This window comes from Lathamus discolor, chromosome 5, assembly GCF_037157495.1.
Source record: "Lathamus discolor isolate bLatDis1 chromosome 5, bLatDis1.hap1, whole genome shotgun sequence".
NCBI classification, from domain to species: Eukaryota; Metazoa; Chordata; class Aves; order Psittaciformes; family Psittacidae; genus Lathamus; species Lathamus discolor.
Genome location: NC_088888.1, coordinates 92,244,894 through 92,267,210, shown reverse-complemented (window position 1 = coordinate 92,267,210; position 22,317 = coordinate 92,244,894). Strand labels below are relative to the sequence as shown.

The 22,317-nt window shown below is 37.5% G+C and overlaps 1 protein-coding gene across 1 annotated transcript in view; it reads right to left on the bottom strand.

The window, feature by feature from the left end:
• TPO (thyroid peroxidase) overlaps positions 1–22,317 on the bottom strand; it is a 51,210-nt gene that overhangs the window by 5,484 nt on the left and 23,409 nt on the right. The window contains exons 10-15 of the mRNA XM_065679182.1: positions 16,731–16,989; positions 16,063–16,233; positions 14,305–14,542; positions 10,356–10,564; positions 9,664–9,834; positions 6,430–6,561 (exon numbers count right to left, since the gene is read on the bottom strand). Of these exons, the coding sequence (XP_065535254.1) occupies positions 6,430–6,561; positions 9,664–9,834; positions 10,356–10,564; positions 14,305–14,542; positions 16,063–16,233; positions 16,731–16,989 (1,180 nt within the window). The remainder of the gene's footprint in view (positions 1–6,429; positions 6,562–9,663; positions 9,835–10,355; positions 10,565–14,304; positions 14,543–16,062; positions 16,234–16,730; positions 16,990–22,317) is intronic.

Here is a 22,317-nt window from a genome sequence, read left to right as displayed (position 1 = left end):
ATTCAGAAAAAAAAAAAAAGGAGAATTTACAAGTGAAGTAATTCCACTTCTTACTGAGTTGGACTTTATATCCTTAAAATGTAAGAGAGGGATTTGGTATATGCGAATATTTACGTTGAAACAGACAGGTAATTTTTAGCGCTGTGGGAAACAGCATGATAAAATGAATGAGATTCTTCCCAGTTTGAAATTACATTTGCTGAAGTAAGTAGTGTTGGAGGTAATATTAATCTGGTCACCAAAACTACAGAAATTCTGAGACTTCTTCATGCTTACTTATACTGATTTTTAATTTAAAACCTATTCAGTTCTTTGTGTCGATTCCTTCAGACTACATTGTGACAACTGTAATGATAGAATTAAACCTTTACTCCATTTACCAGATAAAAGCCCAATATTCATTTTTTGCCCACAACATGAACAGGAGGGAGACTGAGGGCACTCACACAATAGGTTCCTATCCTTTTAATGAATAATGTATTCTTATTTTACTGCCCCATTAAAGTTTCAGTAATTTAACCCATTGGATGGATTTTTCATGGATTTTTCATATAAATTAAAAAGTAAACTTGAAACTGTATTACTAACTGAATTAGACAGAAGTTTTCCATGAGCACTTTAGATAATCCTCATCCATCAATCATGTAAACAGGGTTAGGTTAATGGCTGACAGTATTATTAATAAGGATTTTTCATTTTTTTAATGTGTATTTGTCATATTTTTCAAAGGTATCTTCCCTGTGGGTCAACATGACAGTCATCTCCTCTTGGTTAGAATATGCATAGATGGAAAGAAGGGACTCTTGCTTTTTTACTTCTATTATGCAACAATTACACATGGGCCAAAGAGCTGAGCAACTTCAATTTGAGGCAACAAAATGAAGTCACTTTCTGAGTAAAGTTACCCTATACAAGTTTTTCCATCAGAAACATTATCCAACCTTATAAAAGAAAGCATGGGCCTACTGATGAATTCCGCCAATAAAAGTAGAATTGAAAGTTCTATAGATTTGCAGTTTTGAATACGTAACATTAACAGAGCTCTTCAGAATGTTAAGAGCACTTTAGTTTTGAAGATTGAAATGTTCACAATAATCTGAAGTGCTCTCATAATTTTAAATCACTCTATACTGCAGATCCCCAAATTCTTTTTACTGCTAAATTTCAGCTGCTCATTTTTGCAATCAATATGTTGGTTTAGAAGTGTTGCACCACCTTTTTTACCAAGGCTCAAAGCCTCAGTCTAAATACACAGTGAAATCAGTTGGGCCTTATGAATGATGTCCTTAAAAATGCAAAAAAACCAACAAACCAACCATGATAAAAACTTACTTTATCAGCTCACATAAAAAAACAGAAAGATTGTTTTATGCATTTTTTTATGGTTTTGTTTTTAATATGGAAATTAAACAAACCAGAACAACAGTTGACTGTTGGTAACATTCTTCTTTCACTTGTTAATACAAATATCTTTGGGAGCAATCTACTGTCAAGCAGCTAATTAACTACTTCTTTCTCAGTGGAAGCAATATGAGAAATGACATTGAGCTATACACACAAGCATGTTAAGAGTCACAGTTTGCCCTGTAAAAAACTGCTAGAAACATGTTCTTTTTCTCTGTACCTAATTACCAAATCAAAGAATCATTGAGGTTGGAAGGGACCTTTAGAGATTAACTAGTCAGGTCTCCTTGTTTAAGCAGGACCAGCTACAGCAGATTGCCCAGGACCATACCCAGTCAGGTTTTGAGTATCTCCAAGAATTAAGACTCCACAACCTCTCTGGTAAACCTGTTCCAATGCTTGACCACATTCACAGTAAAACATTTTTTGTTTGTTTGGGTTTTTTTATCTTTTTCTGTTGGTGCCCCTTGACTCTTTTCCTGTCAGTTGGCACTACTGAGAAGGGTCTGTGTATTTTAATTCCCTTTCAGCAGGCATTTATACATATTGGCAAGTCCCTCCCCAAGCCTTCTGCTCTTCAGGCTGAACAGTCCCAGCTCTCTGAAGGACTGCTCATATGAAAGAAGCTCTAGCCCCTTCATTGTTTTCATTGTTCTTCACTCAGCTCAAATTAGTAATTCTGTACCTTTCTTGTCCTGGAATACTCAGAATTGAGCACAGCACTCCCCAGTCTGCTGTGCCTCACCAGTGCTGTTCACCTCTCTTGACCTACTGGCCATGCTCTTCCTAATGCAGCCTAGGATGCTTTTGGCCTTGTTAGCTCCCAGAGAGCATTGCTGGCTTTTGTCCAACTTGGTGTCCACCGACAGATCCATCTCTGACAAGCTGCTTTCTGGGTACTCATTAACCAGCATTCATGAGGGCCTGGGGTTGTTCCTCTCCAGGTACAAGATTTTGCACTTCCCTTGAACTTTATTAAATTCCTGTCTACTCAATACTCCAGACTGTCGTTATCCTTCCAAATGGAAGCACTTCTGTCTTGCATACCAACCACTCCTCCCAGGTTTGCATCACGTGTGAACTACCGAGGATTTACTTTGCCCCATCGTCCAGGTCATTAACGAAGAAGCTAAATAGAATTGGCCTCAGCATTACTGCTTGGATACATCACCAGTGACTTGCCTCCAACTGGACTTTGTGCCACTGTGCCAGTTCATTGTGCCCAGCTGCTCAGCTATTTTTCAGTCCACCTACTCTCTGCTCCTCTGACCCATACATCAGCGGTTTGTCTATGAGGAACTTATAGGAGACAGTGTCAAAAAACTTACCAAAGTCTAGGTAGACCATATCTACTTCACTTCCCTCATCTAACAGGCTCAGGGTGTGGTAACCTGTGGAACAAAGTCTAATAGGAGATCAGGAAGTAGCAGTGTACCCCGGGGGGTCAATAGTGGGTCCAGTTCTGTTTAACATCTTAACACTCCTGATGATGGGGCAGAGTTTGTAGATGACACAAAACTGAGAGAAATGGCTGATATGCCAGAATGGTCAAGCTGCCATCCAGAGGGACCTCAAAAGGCTGAAGAAATTGTCTGACAGGCACATCATAAAGTTCAGCCAGGGGAAGTGTAAACTCCTGCATTTGGGGAGAAAAAAACCCCACGCATCCATATATGCTAATGGATGACTAGCTGGAAAGCAGCTTGTTAGAAAATGACCTGTAGGTCCTTGTGGACACCAAGCTGAACATGAGCCATTCTGATGAAAAGACAGCTAATGGTATATTAGGATTCATTAAGCAAAATATTGCCAGCTCTCTGGGAAACATCATCCTCCCCCTCTACTCAGCACCAGTGAGGCATCATCTGGAGTCCTGTATGCAGTTCAAGGGTCCTCAGTGCAAGAGAGACATGGGGATACTGGAATGAGTCCAGTGAAGGGCTATGAAGAGTGCATCTGTCCTATGAGGTAAGGCTGAAAGGGCTGGTAGTGGTTAGCCTTTCGAAGAGAAGGTTCGGGTACAAGCTTATAAATGTGCTTAAATGCCTGACGGAATGGTGCATAGAGGATGGAGCCGGTGCCCTGTGGCAGGACAAGACATAATGGGAACAATATGATATACAGGAGGTGTCATATGAACATCAGGAAACATTTGTTACTGAGAGGTGACTGAGCACTGGGCTTTGTCCAAAGAGGTTGTGAAGTCCCCATCCTTGGAGATATTCTAAAGCTGTCTGGACATGGTCCTGGTCAGCTGGTTTTAGATGGCCCTGATGAGGAAGGATTGGGCAAGATGGCATCCAGAGGTCCTTTCAGAACTCAATAGTTCTGTGATTCTTCCATTTGTATGTATCAGGTTGCACAGGGCATCTTTCATAGGTGTCTTCTTAATCACCTGTGTCAGGAAGCTGTCAGTGCTTTCCAGAAATCTCCTAGATTACTTGTGCCATGCTGTGTTGTCCTTCCAGGTTAAAGTGCTAAAGTTCCCCATGAGGACCAGGGTCTGTGAACTGGAGGGTTCTTCCAGTTGTTTGAAGTAGGCTTCATATGCTTCTTGCTCCTGAGGAGGAAGTCCATAGCACACACCCTCTACTACAGCAGCCATATTGCTCTGCTCACTGATCTTGACCTGCAACTTCTTCACTGACTCCTGACCCATCCTAACGCAGAGCCCCACATAATCCTTCTGCTCTCTCACAAAAGGTGTAACATGCTCCACCCTGTCTTTTTCCCAGCTGATCCTTCATCTCTGTGAGCTATCCCACTACGTTTCTGTGATCCCAGTGAAGTCACAGGCTCATAACTGCACACAGACTTCTCATTCCTCCTCCTTTTTTCCTGGGAATGCATACCTGGGTAACAGTTCACATAATGATAACACTGAAACTTGGGCTTAGCATTAATCCTTCAGTATGTAGGCCTCAGACACCACTTTTTTAGAAGATTTAATCTTCAAACATTGCCTCTCACACATGGTATTTGGGTAGGGGCTCCTAGTGAGGAGGTAAACAGGTAATGATGTAAAGAATGGCTGCAATTGTGTTCTCGAATCTAAGAAGAGGGTGATGTCTTTTAAAAGTTTGTCAATATAAGTTCTAACTAATAGTAATGGCTGACACTTTGCAGTAACTTAAAGAGTTGTTGCTCAATTTCAAATTGACCAACCAGTTTAAAATGCCATTATGACACAGATACTGTAAAGCAAGTCTCACTATTTCTGTAAAAGAATGCAAGGGAGACCAAGGTAATCACTTGCCAAATTTTGACAGTCATTTGTCAATGGACATTTCCTTCCATAGCTTTAAGCTGTAAGAGGAAGCAATGTGTGTCACGTACCAGAAACTATTATGACTGACTTTAGACACCCCAAAACCCAAATCTTAGTGTAGCATGCAAGAATGGGCCGATGGAGATGACAAACTTTTCTAGCAACTGAGGGCTAAAGGAAGGTGTTAAACTTATATGCTGTGGTCAGGTCAACTGTGGCCCGGGTGGCTGTACCTGCACCCATTCTCTTGAGTTATCAGACAGCAAATGAAGCTCTGAAAAGCACATTTGACTTGGTCTGTGATAATGATCATTTACAGCACTGACTGTAAGCATTTTCTGTTTCATCTTTTGAAATATAAAATTGACCTTATATTTGGAACTGCCTTACATTCATGCCAGTGCAGTGTCTTCATATAATCTGCCTTTGTTGTGATCAACAGCAATGAACTGATCTCTTTAATCTGAAGGCAGGTTTTGTCTGTGGATTTAGAGTGGTAAATAAAGGAAAGCATGATTGAATGGGTAAAGGAATGAACAGTAAAAAAGGATAAGAAACACTTACAAAGAAGGCAGTTTGGGTTTTTTTTTCTCTGTTTTCTGATATGTTAAAAGATGAAACTCTGAATGAGTATCACCATTCCTTTTTAGTTTTATCTCAGAAAGAGTTGGCCCTGAGGATTTGCATTTGCATGTGTTATAGCAAGAGAAAGCTGGGTCCTTCTGGTGACATTCACTCTTGGGAAAGTACTTTTGAGGGTGTGCCTGCCTAAAGGGATGATAAGTGCAGCTGTATTAATGCAGTCTCCCACTGTCCTTCACTCTTTGGCCTTTGGTGAGCTCACATTTAAGGCTTTATTTGAGGGATGAGGTGTCATATGAGTGATATGATCATGTGGTACTGAACCACAACTGTAAAACTGACTGAATGTACATCATATTCATGAAGACGTCTGTCTATTTACGAGATTATTATTTTCTTTTTTTCTGGGAATTATCATCCTGTGTTTTCTTTGTGCAATTAATAACAAATGTCAGCGTAATCCCACATGTCATAACCAAGGTATTTGAAACAGGAAACAAGAAATCTGCCATCAGTGAGATTCAGCCAATTCAGGATTTCATGGCATGCAGCGCTCAGTATGTAAGATTTGAGCACTCTAAATTGTCTATGCTTCCCTTTAGGCACTTCGGTAGAGTAGATACCCATCCACTTGAGTTTGGATTGCAGGTTTTCATGGAGCTTTTGACAGATCTAGGCACTCCTTCCCAGAACAGGTATTGCTCAGCATCAGCGGGAAGCTACACTCATACTCCCCACCTAACCTTAAAATACAACACAGCTTTCACACACACTGAAAAGCTGAAACACAAGATGTGTAATTTATGCCAGCTCTAAAAGGTTTAACAGTTTTAGAATGTAGTAGGCAGAACTTAATTAAAATTTAGATGCTGAGTTTAGATACTAACTAGGACAAACTGAGGCAGATTTGACTCTTCCTTCATATGCACTCTAAGGACATACTTGGTAGTTTATATGTGGTAGGAATGGAAAATGAGAAGCTTACTTCTGTTTCTGTATTATTTATTCAGTATCTTCATTTACTTTACAGAATCTGACTGTATCGTTATGCCCATGACGGTGTAGTTTTTTACGTGTGTTAGCGACTCTTCAATAAGTCTCAATTTTATAATTTTTATGACATTATAAAACAGAACAGAGAAAGTTTTAATGGACAGTAGGTTCACAAGCATTACCAATGCATGTTCTTCCATCTTCTGCCAGCTTGTGAGGATCGGTACGGAGACACTTATAGCTGCCTTTAGTGTTAATGCATTCAGCAGAAGGAGAGCATGGTGGATTAATTTTATTTTCACATTCATTGATGTCTGCAAAATTAATACACAGGGATCAATAGTCATTACAAATTACAGAGAGGGTTTACCACCTTATCACACACACCTTGTACAGAAATGAAATGTATTGCATGCTTTCAATGACACAGAGATACTGACAAAAAGAACCTCGTTGTTACTGTTCAAAGTACAAAGTGAGGGGTTGTTTGAGGGGTGTAGGGCTTGTTTGGGGGTTTATTTGTGAGGATTTTTCTTTCTTTTTTGTTTGTTTATTTGGTTAGCTGGTTGGGGGGTTTTGGTTTTGTTCTTTTAAGCTGAAAAATATGAAAAAGGAAGGTGTTGTTTTTGTAATGCACCAAAAGCTACAAAGAGCAATTAGCAGAGTTTTCAAAAATGCAGACTGTAAGCTTGAGGACACTTCTTTCATGTGTTTATATCCTAAGACTTTGAGTTCCTCTATAAGCTTTCCCTATACTGTGCTCTACAGGGATATTGAAAATAATAACACAGGCACAGCTTTATATACTTCTGGGCATGATTCTGAGGATCAAAGATTCAGATTAGCTTTGGTTACAAAATTTATAACAGTAATCTGTGATATCACTGCAAAGACAGTTGTTTCTAGATGCTATATAAGAAGTTCTGTGAAATGACAATATCCTGACAGAATGTTGAGCAGATGAACAATTATCGATTGGAAAATGTTCATAAACATATTGTTCCTGAGGCCATTCAAAACCTTTCACTCTCACATTCTGATATGCAATGGAATGGGAGACAGTGTAGAGTGCAGGAGTGAAAGTATTCAGTGAAGGAAAAAACTGAGTCTTTTCCATATTTCTGCATCTTTCTTCTCTCTGTGTAATACTTTTTTTGCAGGACTGGATTCAGTTGCCTAAAGATAAGCGTCCAGTGCTGTTCTAGATATTTTCCCATTGGTTGTATACAATATTTCCCAGCTTGTTTAATGTCTCTGACCCATGTTCCTGGAAGCACTGCAAGCCCATGTGTGGGTAAAAAGCTGAGCTTTCAGTGTCCTCTGGTTTTGGTTATAGTCCTTTCTTTTCCTTTCCTACTATGATGTTTGATCTACTACTTCAGGCAAAGTAGCTCTTTTTGATCAGCATCAGAAACAGACCCTGTAGGAATGATTTTCTGACTTAGTTTAGCATTGTTACACAGACTACTTAGGGAATTCTATCACTGGAAATAGGATTAGTCCGATCCTCTCTTAAATTTTAATACAAAGCAGCATCTGCGTCCAAAGTTAGCCATCAGCTAGACGGTCAAAAGATTAAACATTTAAGGAATAATCTTAAACTTAAGAAACACTAACACTAGTAACACCTCTCTGAAGCAGGAAAAGAAGTTGTTCTGAATGAAGATTCCTGAACAAGTATTACTCTCTTCAAGACTACATTTTGGGTTAATTCCCATTGGCTTCATCATCATCTGAAAAGGACAACCTGCACAGGCTCTGCCTGCGCTGTAATTCAGATATGCTATTTCAGCTTTTGTAGATCCACAGTCATGTGGTTAACCAGCTAACTTTTTTTCTATCATTAAATAGTGCATGTCAGATCTTATCAGCCTACCCTACAACTCAAAGAGAGCAGTGCTTGATTAAAGCAAAATAAACAGAGCTATCTATCAAGAGTAAGATAACAATATAAACAAGGTAGCATAGTCTAACTCTGAAAGACTTCTTGAATCAATAGAAATTATTTCTGTCAAAGCCAAAGTTAGTAAGCAGAAATTAACAGCTCTCAGATTCCTATGCTTTTGCCAGCAGGCCACTCTGTCTTTTCCAGAGCAGTATATAATTTTGACACCATCTGCAAAAATGCCAAGCTCTATTCTCCTTATTATGTTGCTTGATTTATTCCTAATTTGCTGAACATTTAAAAGAATGGGAGCACATTGCACAGACATGCATGGAACAAAGTGCTTTCTGCTGTAAAACTCAAGTAGCATCTGCATAAGTGGGTTTTGATGGCTTTCTTTTAATAAAGGCATTGTTTATTTAATATATGCAGCAGCTTGTTTTCCTATAGCAGATATACAGTCTTTTGTTTACATTACTGAACATACTAAAAGAAACTAGGACAAGGAATGATTCGTTCATATAACTTATTTATTCAGTTTTCTGCCAGGGCATTAATCTATTGAAAAGATTTCATTATAATTCATTTAACAGCTTTATTTCTTTATATGGTATTTATGTGGGTGGAATTCAGTAGATAAATAGGATTCAGATAAAGGAAAGAGCTGCAAATTTCATTTGATTTTTTCCATACCAGGTATACAATTAGAATGAATAGCCTTCTATTCTGCTGTCACAGAAATACTGATAAGCAGACTATTGCAGATCAGCTGCAGCACTTGCATTCAAATTAATTTACCACCATCCATAATATATTCCTAAATATGGCCTTTTCAGGTTTCATGTTTGCTCACGTTCTTATAAAGCTGAGCAGTTTGAGTGTGTGTATATACATATATATTATACATATATACACACACACCATTAAAAGCACACACATTTAAAAATGTGAACAGAAAGAATTCATCCTTCACAGCTGTGAAGAGTGAAGGCCCTGTAACAAAATATTTGCAATGTTCTCTTTCCTCCTATAATTTTCTATTCAAAAGTAAAAATAAAGCAAAAGGAAAAAAGAATAATTAAAATAACAGAAAAGTATTCCCTCGAAAATGTGCATGAAAGTTGAAAGACAATATATTTTCACTGATTTTCGCATGCTCTGTCCAGGATGACCACTGTTTGTCTTGCTTTTATTTTTACATGTCTTGCATATAGGTGGAAGCAATATCTAATTCTGATTTACTACCTTCTTTTCCAGCTGGTTGCTAATAGACTAAATTTTTCTTCATCAGGTAATTTTTAGTGACATTTTCCTATCATCATCTTGATTGCTGAATCAGGATGGGTAGAGACTGAGATAGGAATTCTGGAACAAGGGGAGCTTCAGGTTATCATGTTGTTGTACCTATAAAACCTGAAAGTTGGCTACAAGAGGGAGGGAGTTGACTTCAAGGAGGGAGTTCACTTCTGATGAGCTATGCTGGACTTTAGCTTTTAGAAAATTCAAAAGCAACAACAACAACAAAAGATACCTATACAAGCAGGAGCCTCAAAGTTCCATCCTTTACTTGTGCAGGTTAATTGCTCTTCTCCTTGTAACTGAAATCCATATTGACATGAGTAAGTCACTGTAGATTTTCCAGTTTCTGAACAGTATACAAAATCACCATTTTCTACACTTTTTGGTGTTCCACATATTTCCTCTACAAATAAAAAGATTGTATTACAAACTTCAAAATAATTATCACCTTACCCTCGCAGTGACGGTCGACACGGTTCTTCATTATTTGTACAAATTAATTTAAATTGAATTACTCATATGTTTTAAGGTGATCAAGAATGTAACTGCTCATTTCTGGACAATAATTTATACAATAATTATAATTTATAAGGAATACCTCAGGTTTGGCTTATAAGCTTTGTAAAATTAACATTATCTTCTAACAGCATGTTGTGCACACATTTTCTTTCATGTAAGAGCTCAGTTGCCATAATGTCTGGGTATCTCACAATCCATTCATGTTATCAGAATGAAGTTGAAAACCACTATATTTATTACAGAGGAAGCTGATAAAGTAGGAGAGAAAAACCTAGATCTCATTTTTAAGTGGTAGAAATACCAAAGATCTGCGTCAGACCGGTGATTCAAGACCTGCCAAAACCAAGGTCAGTTGTCTAATTACTCTCCTCTCCCATCAGAAAAGATAAGTAATTACCATTTTACCTTCCTGATAAAATTCTTTCCAAGCTTCTAAATTCATCCCAGGTATATTGGCACAATGCTTAAAATCCTGTGGAAACTTTCCAAGTTGAAAGGCATCTCCTGGCACTTCAGAAATTCCCGTATTATCACAAATCACGCGGGACAATGAATGCTTCTTGAGTTCATGTTTTTGCGCTTCTGTGAAAACATTATCATTTTCCCACCAAAATCTGGAAGAAACATTTTGAAAATATCACATTCAAAGAGTTGATCATTCTTACTTTCACAATGCCCTAAGTAAAAAGCCAAAAAGAAGAATTACAGCAAATGTAGGTGGATAAAATAATAAAAGGAAACACCACTATCTGCAGACTTAAATACCCAGCTCGAAAGACACAAAAAGGCTAGTATAAGTCTGACCTACTGGCCAATTCAGATGGTGTGTTAAAGAAGTCAGCTGATTAAAACTATTAATCAGTCACATTTGCAAAATTGTTTTTTCCTGATGATACAGGGCCACAAAAGTTACAATAGTGAAGGAAAAATTTGGAACTGGGTGCTTTATCTTACGCTCTCCAGCATTCACTGTGCAATGATAAGTTGTTTTAAGCATAAATTACAGGAGAATTACAGGAGTAGCTATAATAGATTTCCCTATACCACAGTTTTAGAATTCTGCTTGTCATTACTGAATGGTTCCTATGAAAACAGGGATTGCTGAATACTCCTCTGTTTAACATGGAGTTCTTAATTTACTAAAAAAGCTTTAGATATGCAGATTAATTATAGCAGAAAATTGTAAGACAGTAATTGTGCTTTTCATCATACAAAAAAGTAAGCTAAGAGGACTGGCTGGAACAGAAAGGAGCTACATTTTCCATGTTGTCAGATTGGGAGTGCAGTGCCAGAGCAGAAGAATGAGCTGGTGCTACCAAGGTGTATCTGTTATATTACATATAATATTTAATAAACAAATATTTAATAAAATAAACACACAAATGCATATATGTTTAAAGATAAAAGGAATGGGAAAGAAAACACTGGGAGAAAAAAAAAAAGAGAAGATAAACAGTATCATGACATGTCATGAATGGCAAAATAGTATTTCTGGAGAATCTGATGGCATATATGCATTAGTACATTAACAGTGTTACGCACTGCTAAAATGCTAAAATAGTTCCCTGTGGTACTCAGGAAAATTAGGATTTACCAAATGCTAGGTAACATGTCCTAGGACTATTAGCAGTAGAGTATGGATGTGTTCACATTGTACAAATTGACCGAATATTTAACACAGGACTCGGCAGTCCATAGTACTGGGGGAATATGGTCGGAGTTTTTAGGAAAGCTTGTGGCTTTTGTGCTTATTTTTTTCTTATCGGAAGCAAACAGCAGTTTTGACTGTGGACTCTGTGTAAACTTCGCATGTGTGAAGTGTGCTGGATTTTTTATGAGCCATCTGATATGGTTCTATGCAAATGGGAAGTCTGATAGTCGTGCTTGTGTTCTGGGCAACATGAGGACTTCTGGTGTGCCCCGGAGGGGCTTTTCAGGTCAAAATGGACCCTACTGCCAAGAGGAGTCTACCAGTTAAGTAAGGCAAGTGGATGGAGAATTTTGAAAAACTGTAGGCAAATGGTTACCTATAGCAGGACAATCTGGGGAGAAACCTGTCCCATTTTGCCTACACTGGAGGGAGAGGATATCTGAAGAACCAGGGATGGAGTGAATGTCCCACACCTCAGCAGGACTTTGGCAAGAAATGCAGGAGAGATGGAAAGGCTGAAGAGAGGTAAAAAAGAAAGATGTCTTCCTGCTATCCCTCACTTGCACATGGTGTACAGACTTCTCAGAGCATCCTGAAACCTCACTGACTGTTCCCAGACCCTTTCCCATAACCAAAGCCATTAAAAACTTGGCTCCACTCAGCTCTCCTATGCCTGTCATTTCCATATACATTAAAATCTATTCTACTTTCATCACAAAATTCAGTTTTATATACATTGCTGAGAAGTCTTTAGCATAAAATTATTTTTAATCTACCCATTGGATAGGTATTTACTCTAGCAAAGGTTGTTCTGATTGATCTGTATCAGGTGAATTTTACAGTGTTAAAGTAAAAGAAAATGAAAGTGAAAAAAAGAGGATCAAGCTTCCCTATTCTGGAGTGACAAAGTCAGTTCCAGAATTTTTGCCCAACTACTGCAAATCCTGAGGTCACAAAATGATTCAGAGTAGAAAGAGATAGAAAAAGAAAATCAAGACTGATGGAACAGAAACAATTTGTTCCAGGTGATTTGGCTGAGGTTAAGACAGTGCCTGAGCTTAGTACATTGGAAAAAGAAATCCCTTCATGTTCTGTCAGGTTACTGACAAAAGATTTTAAGTCTATCAGAATGGAGTTCAATAAGTCAAAAATCCACTTAGTCCTGACTTCTAGACTTAAACAAGTACATTAGAAGAGATATTTTGAAATCTCCACTTACTGGCGTCAATTAACATATCTAGTAAGCACGTACAGCTACTGGTGCAGATGTAGATAATACTGTATCAGACAAGGCACTGCAATGAGTGCCAGACTTTTCCATTTTTGAACCTACTGTGTGACAACTATAATGTGTTGTTCCACACTTCTAACTTCTCGTGGTTCCTCTAGTATTAATAACAGAATACCACTTTACATTTAAATTAGCTGACACAAACTTTATGGCAGAAACTTGGGGAATTATTTTATAACTAGACTTCTCTTTTTCTCAATTTGGAGATAATGTTTTAAGTTATACTTGTTTAATTAATGCTAGTTGTATTATAAGACACTGAATAATAAGTAGTGTTATAAGGCACAGAATTACGTAAGTAAGGCTTGGAAGGACCTTGGTAGATTATCCTTCCCCAGATAGGGTCAGATATGCAAGTATACAATTCAGAGGACTTTCAACTGCATTTTGAACACAGCTGAGTGGAATGTTTGTTGTCTAGCCAGTTTATGCTAATAAGATACCACCTTTATGATTAACATTGCTTTTTCCTGTGAGCTAATTAATTAACATTTTTTAAAGTTCAGATTTAAATTCTGCCTCGGATGCTTATTTACGTAATGGTTTCTTTCCACAATAGTGACTTATGAGAGGAGCTTAAAGGTGAGCGTGAGGACCAGATGTACTTAAAACACCACTGCTAGCATGGCATGAGCAGTTTAAAATTAGTCTTCTCCTCAGATTCAAAATTACTGCACAAGTACATGCTGGAAATGAAAAAAAGCTGGTTTTATAATAGCTTCAGGAGCAGAAGCAAGATATAACTGCATCTTTCATCCCTTTGTGACTGAAGCTGCATTTCTCCTTCCTTCCTGTTGTGGAGGGCTGTACTGGCGCAGGATCCTGGTGGTGGTAGTGCAGGGTTAGGTGAAAGGACGTCCTATGTTGTGTCCAATGAAGCAATTCTGGGAGAACTCTGCAGTCCAAGTTCACATAAGAACAGGTACATGGTGCTTTTATTATTCCCTCTAGGATGCCTGAATTAGAGCTCTTTGCCTATCCTGTCTGACTTTGCTTTGGTTGCCATGGAAAATGTCTAGGTTCTTCCAATTCCTGAGTCCAGTTTAGGCCTCAGGGAATGGATAGTTAAAGGCTGTACAGTAGTATATCCATCCACACAGGAGTTAGCGGCCCCTGCCACAATGAATTGATGGTGGCAACTTGCATTTGCACTTGGAGTGCAAAGTTGGACTCCTTAGTACTATAAAAAAAATCTCCACATCATCTGCAATTGAGACTATACACTGACTGAAGAAGAATAAGTTCACCCAACAAAACTGAAGGAGCTAAGATAAAAATGTGGAAGCAGCAGGAAATAATTTTTTTAAAGCATATTTTGTCTTATGTTCTGGGAAATGTCCTCAAATATCTGTAAAATCTCCATTGCTTCTGCGTTTTTTACACAAATGCTTCAACAGCATGAATGAACTCACCGGTCACCATCCCTTAGTGCTTTCATTTGCTGTCCAATTATACATGCAAACAGGGGTCCAGTTCTAGCACCTGGAAGAAAGTCTTCTACAAGACCACCAAGCCAAACATCAATATTGCTAGGATTGTGGTACAATTCCATGATTTTTTCAGTGACATTTCGATTGGTTATTACTGTGTTCAGGTCAGTGTGAGTTTCCAGTTTTGGTAAGCCACAGAATTCTCGCCAGTCATTATAACCTGTAAACATTTTGCAGAAAAGAAGATTAGAGTTGACTGTTAAGCATGATATATGAAATTAATAAATCTAGAAGCACTGAATTCTGACAACCCCAACCATAGTCATAGGCATTTATGTCTAAAAATAGGGCTATTATTATTGGTTAAATTGATCAGGGAAATGACAGCAGGATCTGAAACTAGAGCATGAATTGCTACATCATTCACGTGAAGGTAAACAAAAGCTTAAAACAATTCTCCTATATTTAAGTAATGAAAACATGATAATAGATAACAGGAGCATGCACTATGTCTTGAGATTTCCAGAGCAGGAATACAGGAGTTAGATGAGAATGGCCAGGAAATAACCTGAACAAAGTTAGTAACTAAAGCACTCTACTAAGCAGTGTCACATTCCAGGGCACATGTCCAGCTGTCTGGAAAATAGATTTCTTTTACTTGCTTTTACATCATTGCAATTAAACTCCCCAGCATTCCAACAAAACTTTAACTTCTGGTCTGGGACATCAAACATCCATTTCTACCCCTGGATAGCCAAGAACTTTAAACTCCAAGGCAGAGTCAGACATCATTTCTACTGTTCAGGGCCAGCAACTTGTGTATTCTTAGCTGTGGAGTCATACAGGAGAAATGGAGAGGGTTGTCACCCAGAAACATAATGTCATTTGACAATCAGCCAGTCCTATCTTCATGACTAACATGCCCAGCTCAAAGAATAGAAGAGCAGGCCATGTTTGTTTCTTAATCATGCAGAACAGTGATCTGCTCAGGCAGCAGGGCAGGGCACCTTTAAAAATAAAAAGGCCCAGATTGCCATGATGAGGGTTGATGCTTCTGTTCTCAGAAGCACACAGAACTGGGAACCAACTGTATTTTTTTAACAGCCATTGCAATCAAATTAAACTAAACTCCAGCAGTCTTCCTCTAAGCTAGTACACCCATGGCTTGATGAGCTAATGATACTTGTCTGTTAGCTCAATCTTGTCCTGGGCTGACTGGAGTAAATAAATAAGTGAAAAAGCCAGGCACAAATATGTAATATTACTTAAAATGAGGTGTACACCTAACTAAGCCATCTACAAAACATGTACACCACATACATTACATGGAGACATCTCAACACCTCCTATGGTTGGTATGAGGTTGTGTCTAAGTTGTCTTGTCCCACAGGCTGGGGGCAGCCTACTGATGGCAAGTAGGTGCTGCAGGCAGAAACTCCACTCCTCTGGAGCTGCTTCCAGCAAGAACAAGCCTCAGGTACCTACAGTGAGCACACCCAGGTCCACTCACTAGTACTGTCCTTCTAGATCCCAGATTAAACAGATTAATTTAATTTCAAATGCTGTGGAAAGTTTTATTTCCATAAAAGTTAAGAATATTATCAACTTTTATTTAAAAAGAGACTAAGTTACTTTTCTGATTACCAAAGCTATTATTTGAAAGTTTAGGATTACATCCCAAATATAAACAGTTACAATTCAGTTACCAGCTGGAAGAAAATTCAAGAAAAATCAATAGACCTGGGAGTCCATGATCACGGCCACGCTGTAAATTTAATGATGATAAATCGAGTGAACCATTATTGGACAACACAAACAGTTTTTCTGTTAACTCCTCATTCAGCAGTTGATCTTGCACCTGCAGTTTTGCTGAATGTGCTAGAAGACCCCTTAGTAAAGGATCCAAGCCTCCTTTAAACACAAAAGTAATATAACATTACATCATATATATAAACCATTATAACTTTCTTAACAAACGTTAATACATGTATGTCTCCATGGTTTTTAAACATTGGTCACACAGCTTTTACATTCAAACACATGAAAAATATCTTTCAGGTTGAAATAGAAGTAATGGTGATATGAAAAGGCTCCATTTTCTTCTTCATGTGTAAGAAAATTTGCAATCTGATAACATAATAATCCACCAAAAAAAAAAAAAAATCATCATCAATCACCAGTATACTGTCATTCTGGCAGACTGGTTTAATCTGGAGAGTAACTGTTGTCTGAGTCAGACAACTATTTAACTCAGAATAATCATTTTAGTTTATGTTAGTACTCTGGAACCCATTCAACAATTTAAATAAATGATGCAATTATATAAATGTCCCTATTCTTAATTCAAGATAAGTAACCTTGAAAAAAGTTACAATATTCTGCCACAAACATTTTAAATAAAACCATACCTTCTTTAATGAGCCTCCAAGGACTAAAGAAAACTTCATGCAAATGAAGATTTGGGAATTCTGGATCATCTAAATACTGTGCATTCAATCGCCTTACTATTGGTTGGATCGTTGCATGACCAAAACGAAAGGCAGCTGTTGAAAATACATTGGAAACTGTAGGATTCAGTGTGGGATCATAACCTGCATAAGGGCCAATATACAGATTAAAAGCATCTGGACCAATGATTTTGGGAATGTAATCTCTTAAAGTAATAATCTGAAAGAAAAGAAAAAAGAAACATTTGTCATACAGTGCTTTTATAGATGAATAGTAATGATTCCTGGGTGATAAATGCCTTTTTCTTCACTCATCTATGCACAAGCATTTGGCATGACTAAGAGCAGTATAAACTGGCAGACAATGTAAGTCTTATTTTTGTAATAAGGAGACAAATGGCAGAAGAGAACCAGTGGCACAGCTCAGTATAGTGCAGCAATCAGGCCTCTGTTAGCTCTTAGCATAAACGGTAGACCAAGTGTTGCTACTTAGAATACATGGGGGTAATCCAGCTCACAGGAAGTGTTCTGAGATTTAAAGCCTTGATTGAGATGATACAAATTGTAATGCCCTTTAAAATGGCAAAGAAAGCTTGAATTACTACAAAGTCTTTCAAAAATGGTTGTAGATATGAAGAGATTTGATTTTAATATATGAATTTCTGACTCAGATCCTCTCTTCTAAATATCTGAAGTGACCAGGCTTTAAAATTATGGTGCCCAGAATCCCTTGATGGACCTCTTATGCTAAACTCAAGCCAATTTATAGATTCCTAAAAAACACACTTCAAAAATGAAAATGCTGATAAACACCTTCTGTCAAATGATTTTTTAAGGCAACAGTATTACAGTTGCATGAAAAAATTGTGTGAGTAATCATGACAAAACACAATAAACTCATTGCTGAACTCAAAGAAGTGTAATGGGATGAATATGAAACATATTGAACTCAATAAAATACCTTATAGATTCAATATAGTATGCAATAAAATGTGCAGACAAATGTGCTTTGAGCTTGATATGGTGCATTTTGAAAAACTAGTTGGCATAAAATGACCTTATGAAAAACTTGCATCTTTATTTTGGGCATGGCACAGAGACAAGCAAACCTCTCAAGAATTTGCTAACTTTTTTTAGAAGGCAGAGGTAAAAAACTCTTTATGTTTTCAGGTTAGGTCATGAAGTGAACAAGATATTTGAAGGCAATAGGTTAGAATTCTTTTTACAGTTTCTTTAATACAGCATATGAAGAAAATAATTGCTAGAAATTCATACTGACACTCATTTGGGAAGTTAACATTTTTCTACATTCACAAAGGTTTTGCAAGATGAGAGTTCTTTCTGGTTTTAGATTCAGAGCTAGTTTTTACAAGCAAAGACTTTAAATAAACCTAGATTAGCCATAGACACAAACATCCTGATATGACTGTAATTTTTTGTTTCATTGTAAATAAAAACCCAAGGTAAACTGCTCATAAAGGCCAGATTCATTGAAGGAAAGGGTAATTCATATTTTTCGTTTTACCCAGAGGTAAGATCTTAATTTCTTGTTTCCTCAGTGAGAGAAAAGGGGTTGATGTTTTCAGATATGAAAATTAAAGGACTAAGCATAAAAAAGGGGTCTTATGCCTGCCTCAAGTTAGGAGAGGCATATGTTTGGTGGAATCTTCCACTGGCTAAGTAAGACTCCATCAGGTAAAGGTGATATTTAAACAATACAGACATAAGATGTTACTGATAAAACAGAACATGATACTGCCAGAAAGAATCTGGTGTCTAGCAGAGAACCACATCTAAAGAAACATCCGGTATTTCTGAATGTACTTTGCCTGAATTTGTCTGCATGAAGTCAAGTAGAGCCTTGCTAAAAATTCTTCTACCTGACCCATGTATAAGTTTTAAAAAGGTATAAACAGTTAGACAAACATCAAAATTATATCTGTTAAAATTCCTTTGTATGCACTCCTTGATCTGAGAGTGTGATTTGAAAGGTTTATTTCCTTTAGTATTTCAATACAGTGTTTCTTCAACAACTGAGATTCACCTGTAGAAACAAAGGAACATGCTTGCCTAAAAATACGTCAGATAAAATCAGAGCCAGAAAGGCAGTATAGGGAAAAGAAATTGAAAACAAGTACAATTAACTGCTCTACCATTTTTTCCCTACTTTGAATCTAATTATGAATATTAACTTTCAGATGTTTGCAGCAGTATAATGGATTTATGTGTATATGATGAGTTCTGCAAGGTTCTGGGTGGACTCAGCTCCTTGTGGCATTTAAGATATTGTTTGTAATCCAAGCTTCTCTTAGGGTATGCTCAGCACTCCACAGCATCAACTCCAAGCTCTGTAGAAGCCTCATAAAGAAATTAATTTTAATCAATAAGGTCAATATTTCTACTGTCTCCTGGCAGTAATTGTTTCAGTGGTATAATTCCATGAAAATGATGATAAATGGGTGCTGTCCTTCAAACAGAAGCCTATATGCTTAATGTTTAAATTACTTTAGTAGTATATATGACCAGATAGTAACAGAGTGATTAAGATTTAAATGATTTTCAGTTAGTCATATCAGAGAAAATAAAAATCTGATTTCCTGGCAATTCATCCAATTACTTGCTAAGTACCCAGGCAGGGACAGAATCTGAGTGATTACTAAGACTGTCAGAAAAGGTTCTGTACAGATTTTATGTCATATAAGTCACATGTGCACAGTTTATAGGAAAGTAATTGAATCCTGACCTGCAAACACAGTAATCATAGAATCATAGAATAGTTAGGGTTGGAAAGGACCTTAAGATCATCTAGTTCCAACCCCCCTGCCATGGGCAGGGACACCTCACACTAAACCATGCCACACAAGGCTCTGTCCAACCTGGCCTTGAACACCTCCAGGGATGGAGCATTCATAACTTCTCTGGGCAACCCATTCCAGTGCCTCACCACCCTTACGGTAAAGAACTTCCTCCTTATATCCAATCTAAATTTCCCCTGTTTAAGTTTTAACCCATTACCCCTTGTTCTCTTACTACAGGCCCTAATGAAGAGTCCCTTCCCAGCATCCTTGTAGGCCCCCTTCAGATACTGGAAGGCTGCTATGAGGTCTCCACGCAGCCTTCTCTTCTCCAGGCTGAAGAGCCCCAACTTGCTTAGCCTATCTTCATATGGGAGGTAATACTCCAAGTTAAACAGGCTGTTAGCCTCAAGTGCAACTTCCCTCTGTTTCAGAAGGCAGAATTACAGGAGGGCTTCCCAAATGTCCTTATGAACTCAGCATGCACCCTGGCTGGGTTTGATTCCAGGATGGGCCTCCTCCAGCAGAATTCAGCCATACATTAGATACTTGGCAATAGGTTGCATAATTCCAAATTATTTTTGAGAATTTCTTGTTCATGTGAAAAGTTATTTCAAATTTGGTGCAAAAAATACAGAAATTCATATCTCTTTTCATAAGGTTCAGCAGTCTTAGCTTGTCAAAACCCCTCTAGCAATTTAAAAAGTAAGTGTGAATGGGGCACAGTTGACAGAAGAAGGAAAACTAAAGGCTGGAAGAGACAATGTAAAAACACACTATCATAAAAATAAGTGACCAAAAGTGAAATTAATTTTTGCCATTGGCCAGAGGAAGGAATAGTATCTCAATTCCATGCAAAGGAATAGTATCTCATTGAGGCAGTGAAGAATCAACTGAGTGAAGCACCTCCACTTGGGAAAGATCACAGAAATAATAGAGAACAACAAAACATGATATTTAATTCATTAAAGTGCTACACACAGTTGGTTTGAAGTTCTCACTGTAAGTATTTAAGTCCTAAACTTTTATGTAAAGGGTGATTACGTGAGAGCTCAAGTTTTAATAAAAAATGAACACATTATAGTTCTATTAGTAGTCTGAACTACTCTACAATGTACTACATCTACAATGTGATATTCTATAAACATGAGTTATCATATTGTGCAACACATATTCTTTTATAACATCCATAGTTTATCTATTTATCCTTTAGAATTTCATTGAGTTCAAACTCTGAGGAATTATCTAGTATTCTAATTTCACAAGAAATTTCATCTAAGTAAGCTATGCTGAGCCCAATAATTGTAGTTAAGTTAACATATGTCAGCCTCAGTGCCAATAATTGCCACTTACTTTCAACCCACACCTAGGACAATGGCAGAGAAAGAGAATGCAAGACACTCAGAGAACACAAGCAAATGTAGAAGGAAATAAAAAAAACCAACACCTATCCACACACAAAAAATAAAGGCAGTTGTCAGCTGCAATTGGGATCAACTGGTAGCAACTCCATTAATTAAGAGATGGCTCCCTGATGTTGTGATAAATCAAAGAGAACCCGATTCAGATTGATCTGCAAAACTTCTGCTTCACTTTGACTAGTGCCATATAATTCAGCTTTCATAATCCAAATGGCCCATCAGGTGGAACAGCCTCTGGAAGGAAGAGCACATGTGCATGCAATTTCATTCTGCAAATCATCATGTACAAAGTACTAATGTTAAGACTGTAGCAGCTGGACTATTAACCATATTTTTCCTGTTGCATATACACATTCTTTTTCTTTTTTTTTCTTAAGGAAAGCACATTTAAACTATTTTCTTTCAAATAGCTTAAAAGGAGGAATCCTAATTTTACTCAACCTGTCAAAACAGGAATAAGCAAATCAAGCAGATGGTATCATTTCAGTTAGTAAACAACACTGAAAAAATGTCTTTTTGCACAAAACACTGGGTAAATCAGGGTATATATTTTTACACTGTATACTGCAGTGTTAATACTTTAGAGTTAAGCATGTATCATTCCCATAAAATACAAGGGGAGAGTTAACCACTGTTGTGGGCTATAAAAACTACTACTTATCAGTGAAACATGTCCACAATGCAATGAAAAAAACCTGTTTTCTGCAGGATATCAACAGGCATTTGTCATGTTTGGTAACTTTGTCCAGTTTTTATTATTAAATGCTTGGCACTAGAGATATTTATGGTCCCAAAAAAGCTTCCAGGAAGAACAGTATGTCTAGAGAGATTTTTTAAATTCTTATGCTGGAATGAAGGGAAGGCTTTTTGTTCAACTCTCTATAATTACACAGCCACAAGCAAAAATTATGTTTGAAAGTATTCATTCCAAACAGAGAGAATTTTAGAAGTGTGCAGCAACTGAGACAAAATTTTATAGGGGAAATCTCAAGGTAACTTCAACTAGAGCTGTCATTAGTGTGCTGGTTAGCATATCATATTAATAGAGATACTCCAATTATCTCCCTTGCATGAATATCTCTAAGCCAGCTAGATATAACTCAACCACATATCTAATGAGCCATAGGCAAATCTCATTATCCTGTGATACTGGCAGAAATAATGAGTAGCCCTGATTCATGAAGTGGATTGCCTTGCACAATGTGTTTTCTTTCAAGCCGTAATGTTAGTGGACATAAATCAGAGGTGTATGAATGCTCAGAGACCCACTGTTGGATTTGTACTTTCTTCCAACAAGTATTAACAACCTTTCTGACTTGTCAGTGCCATTAT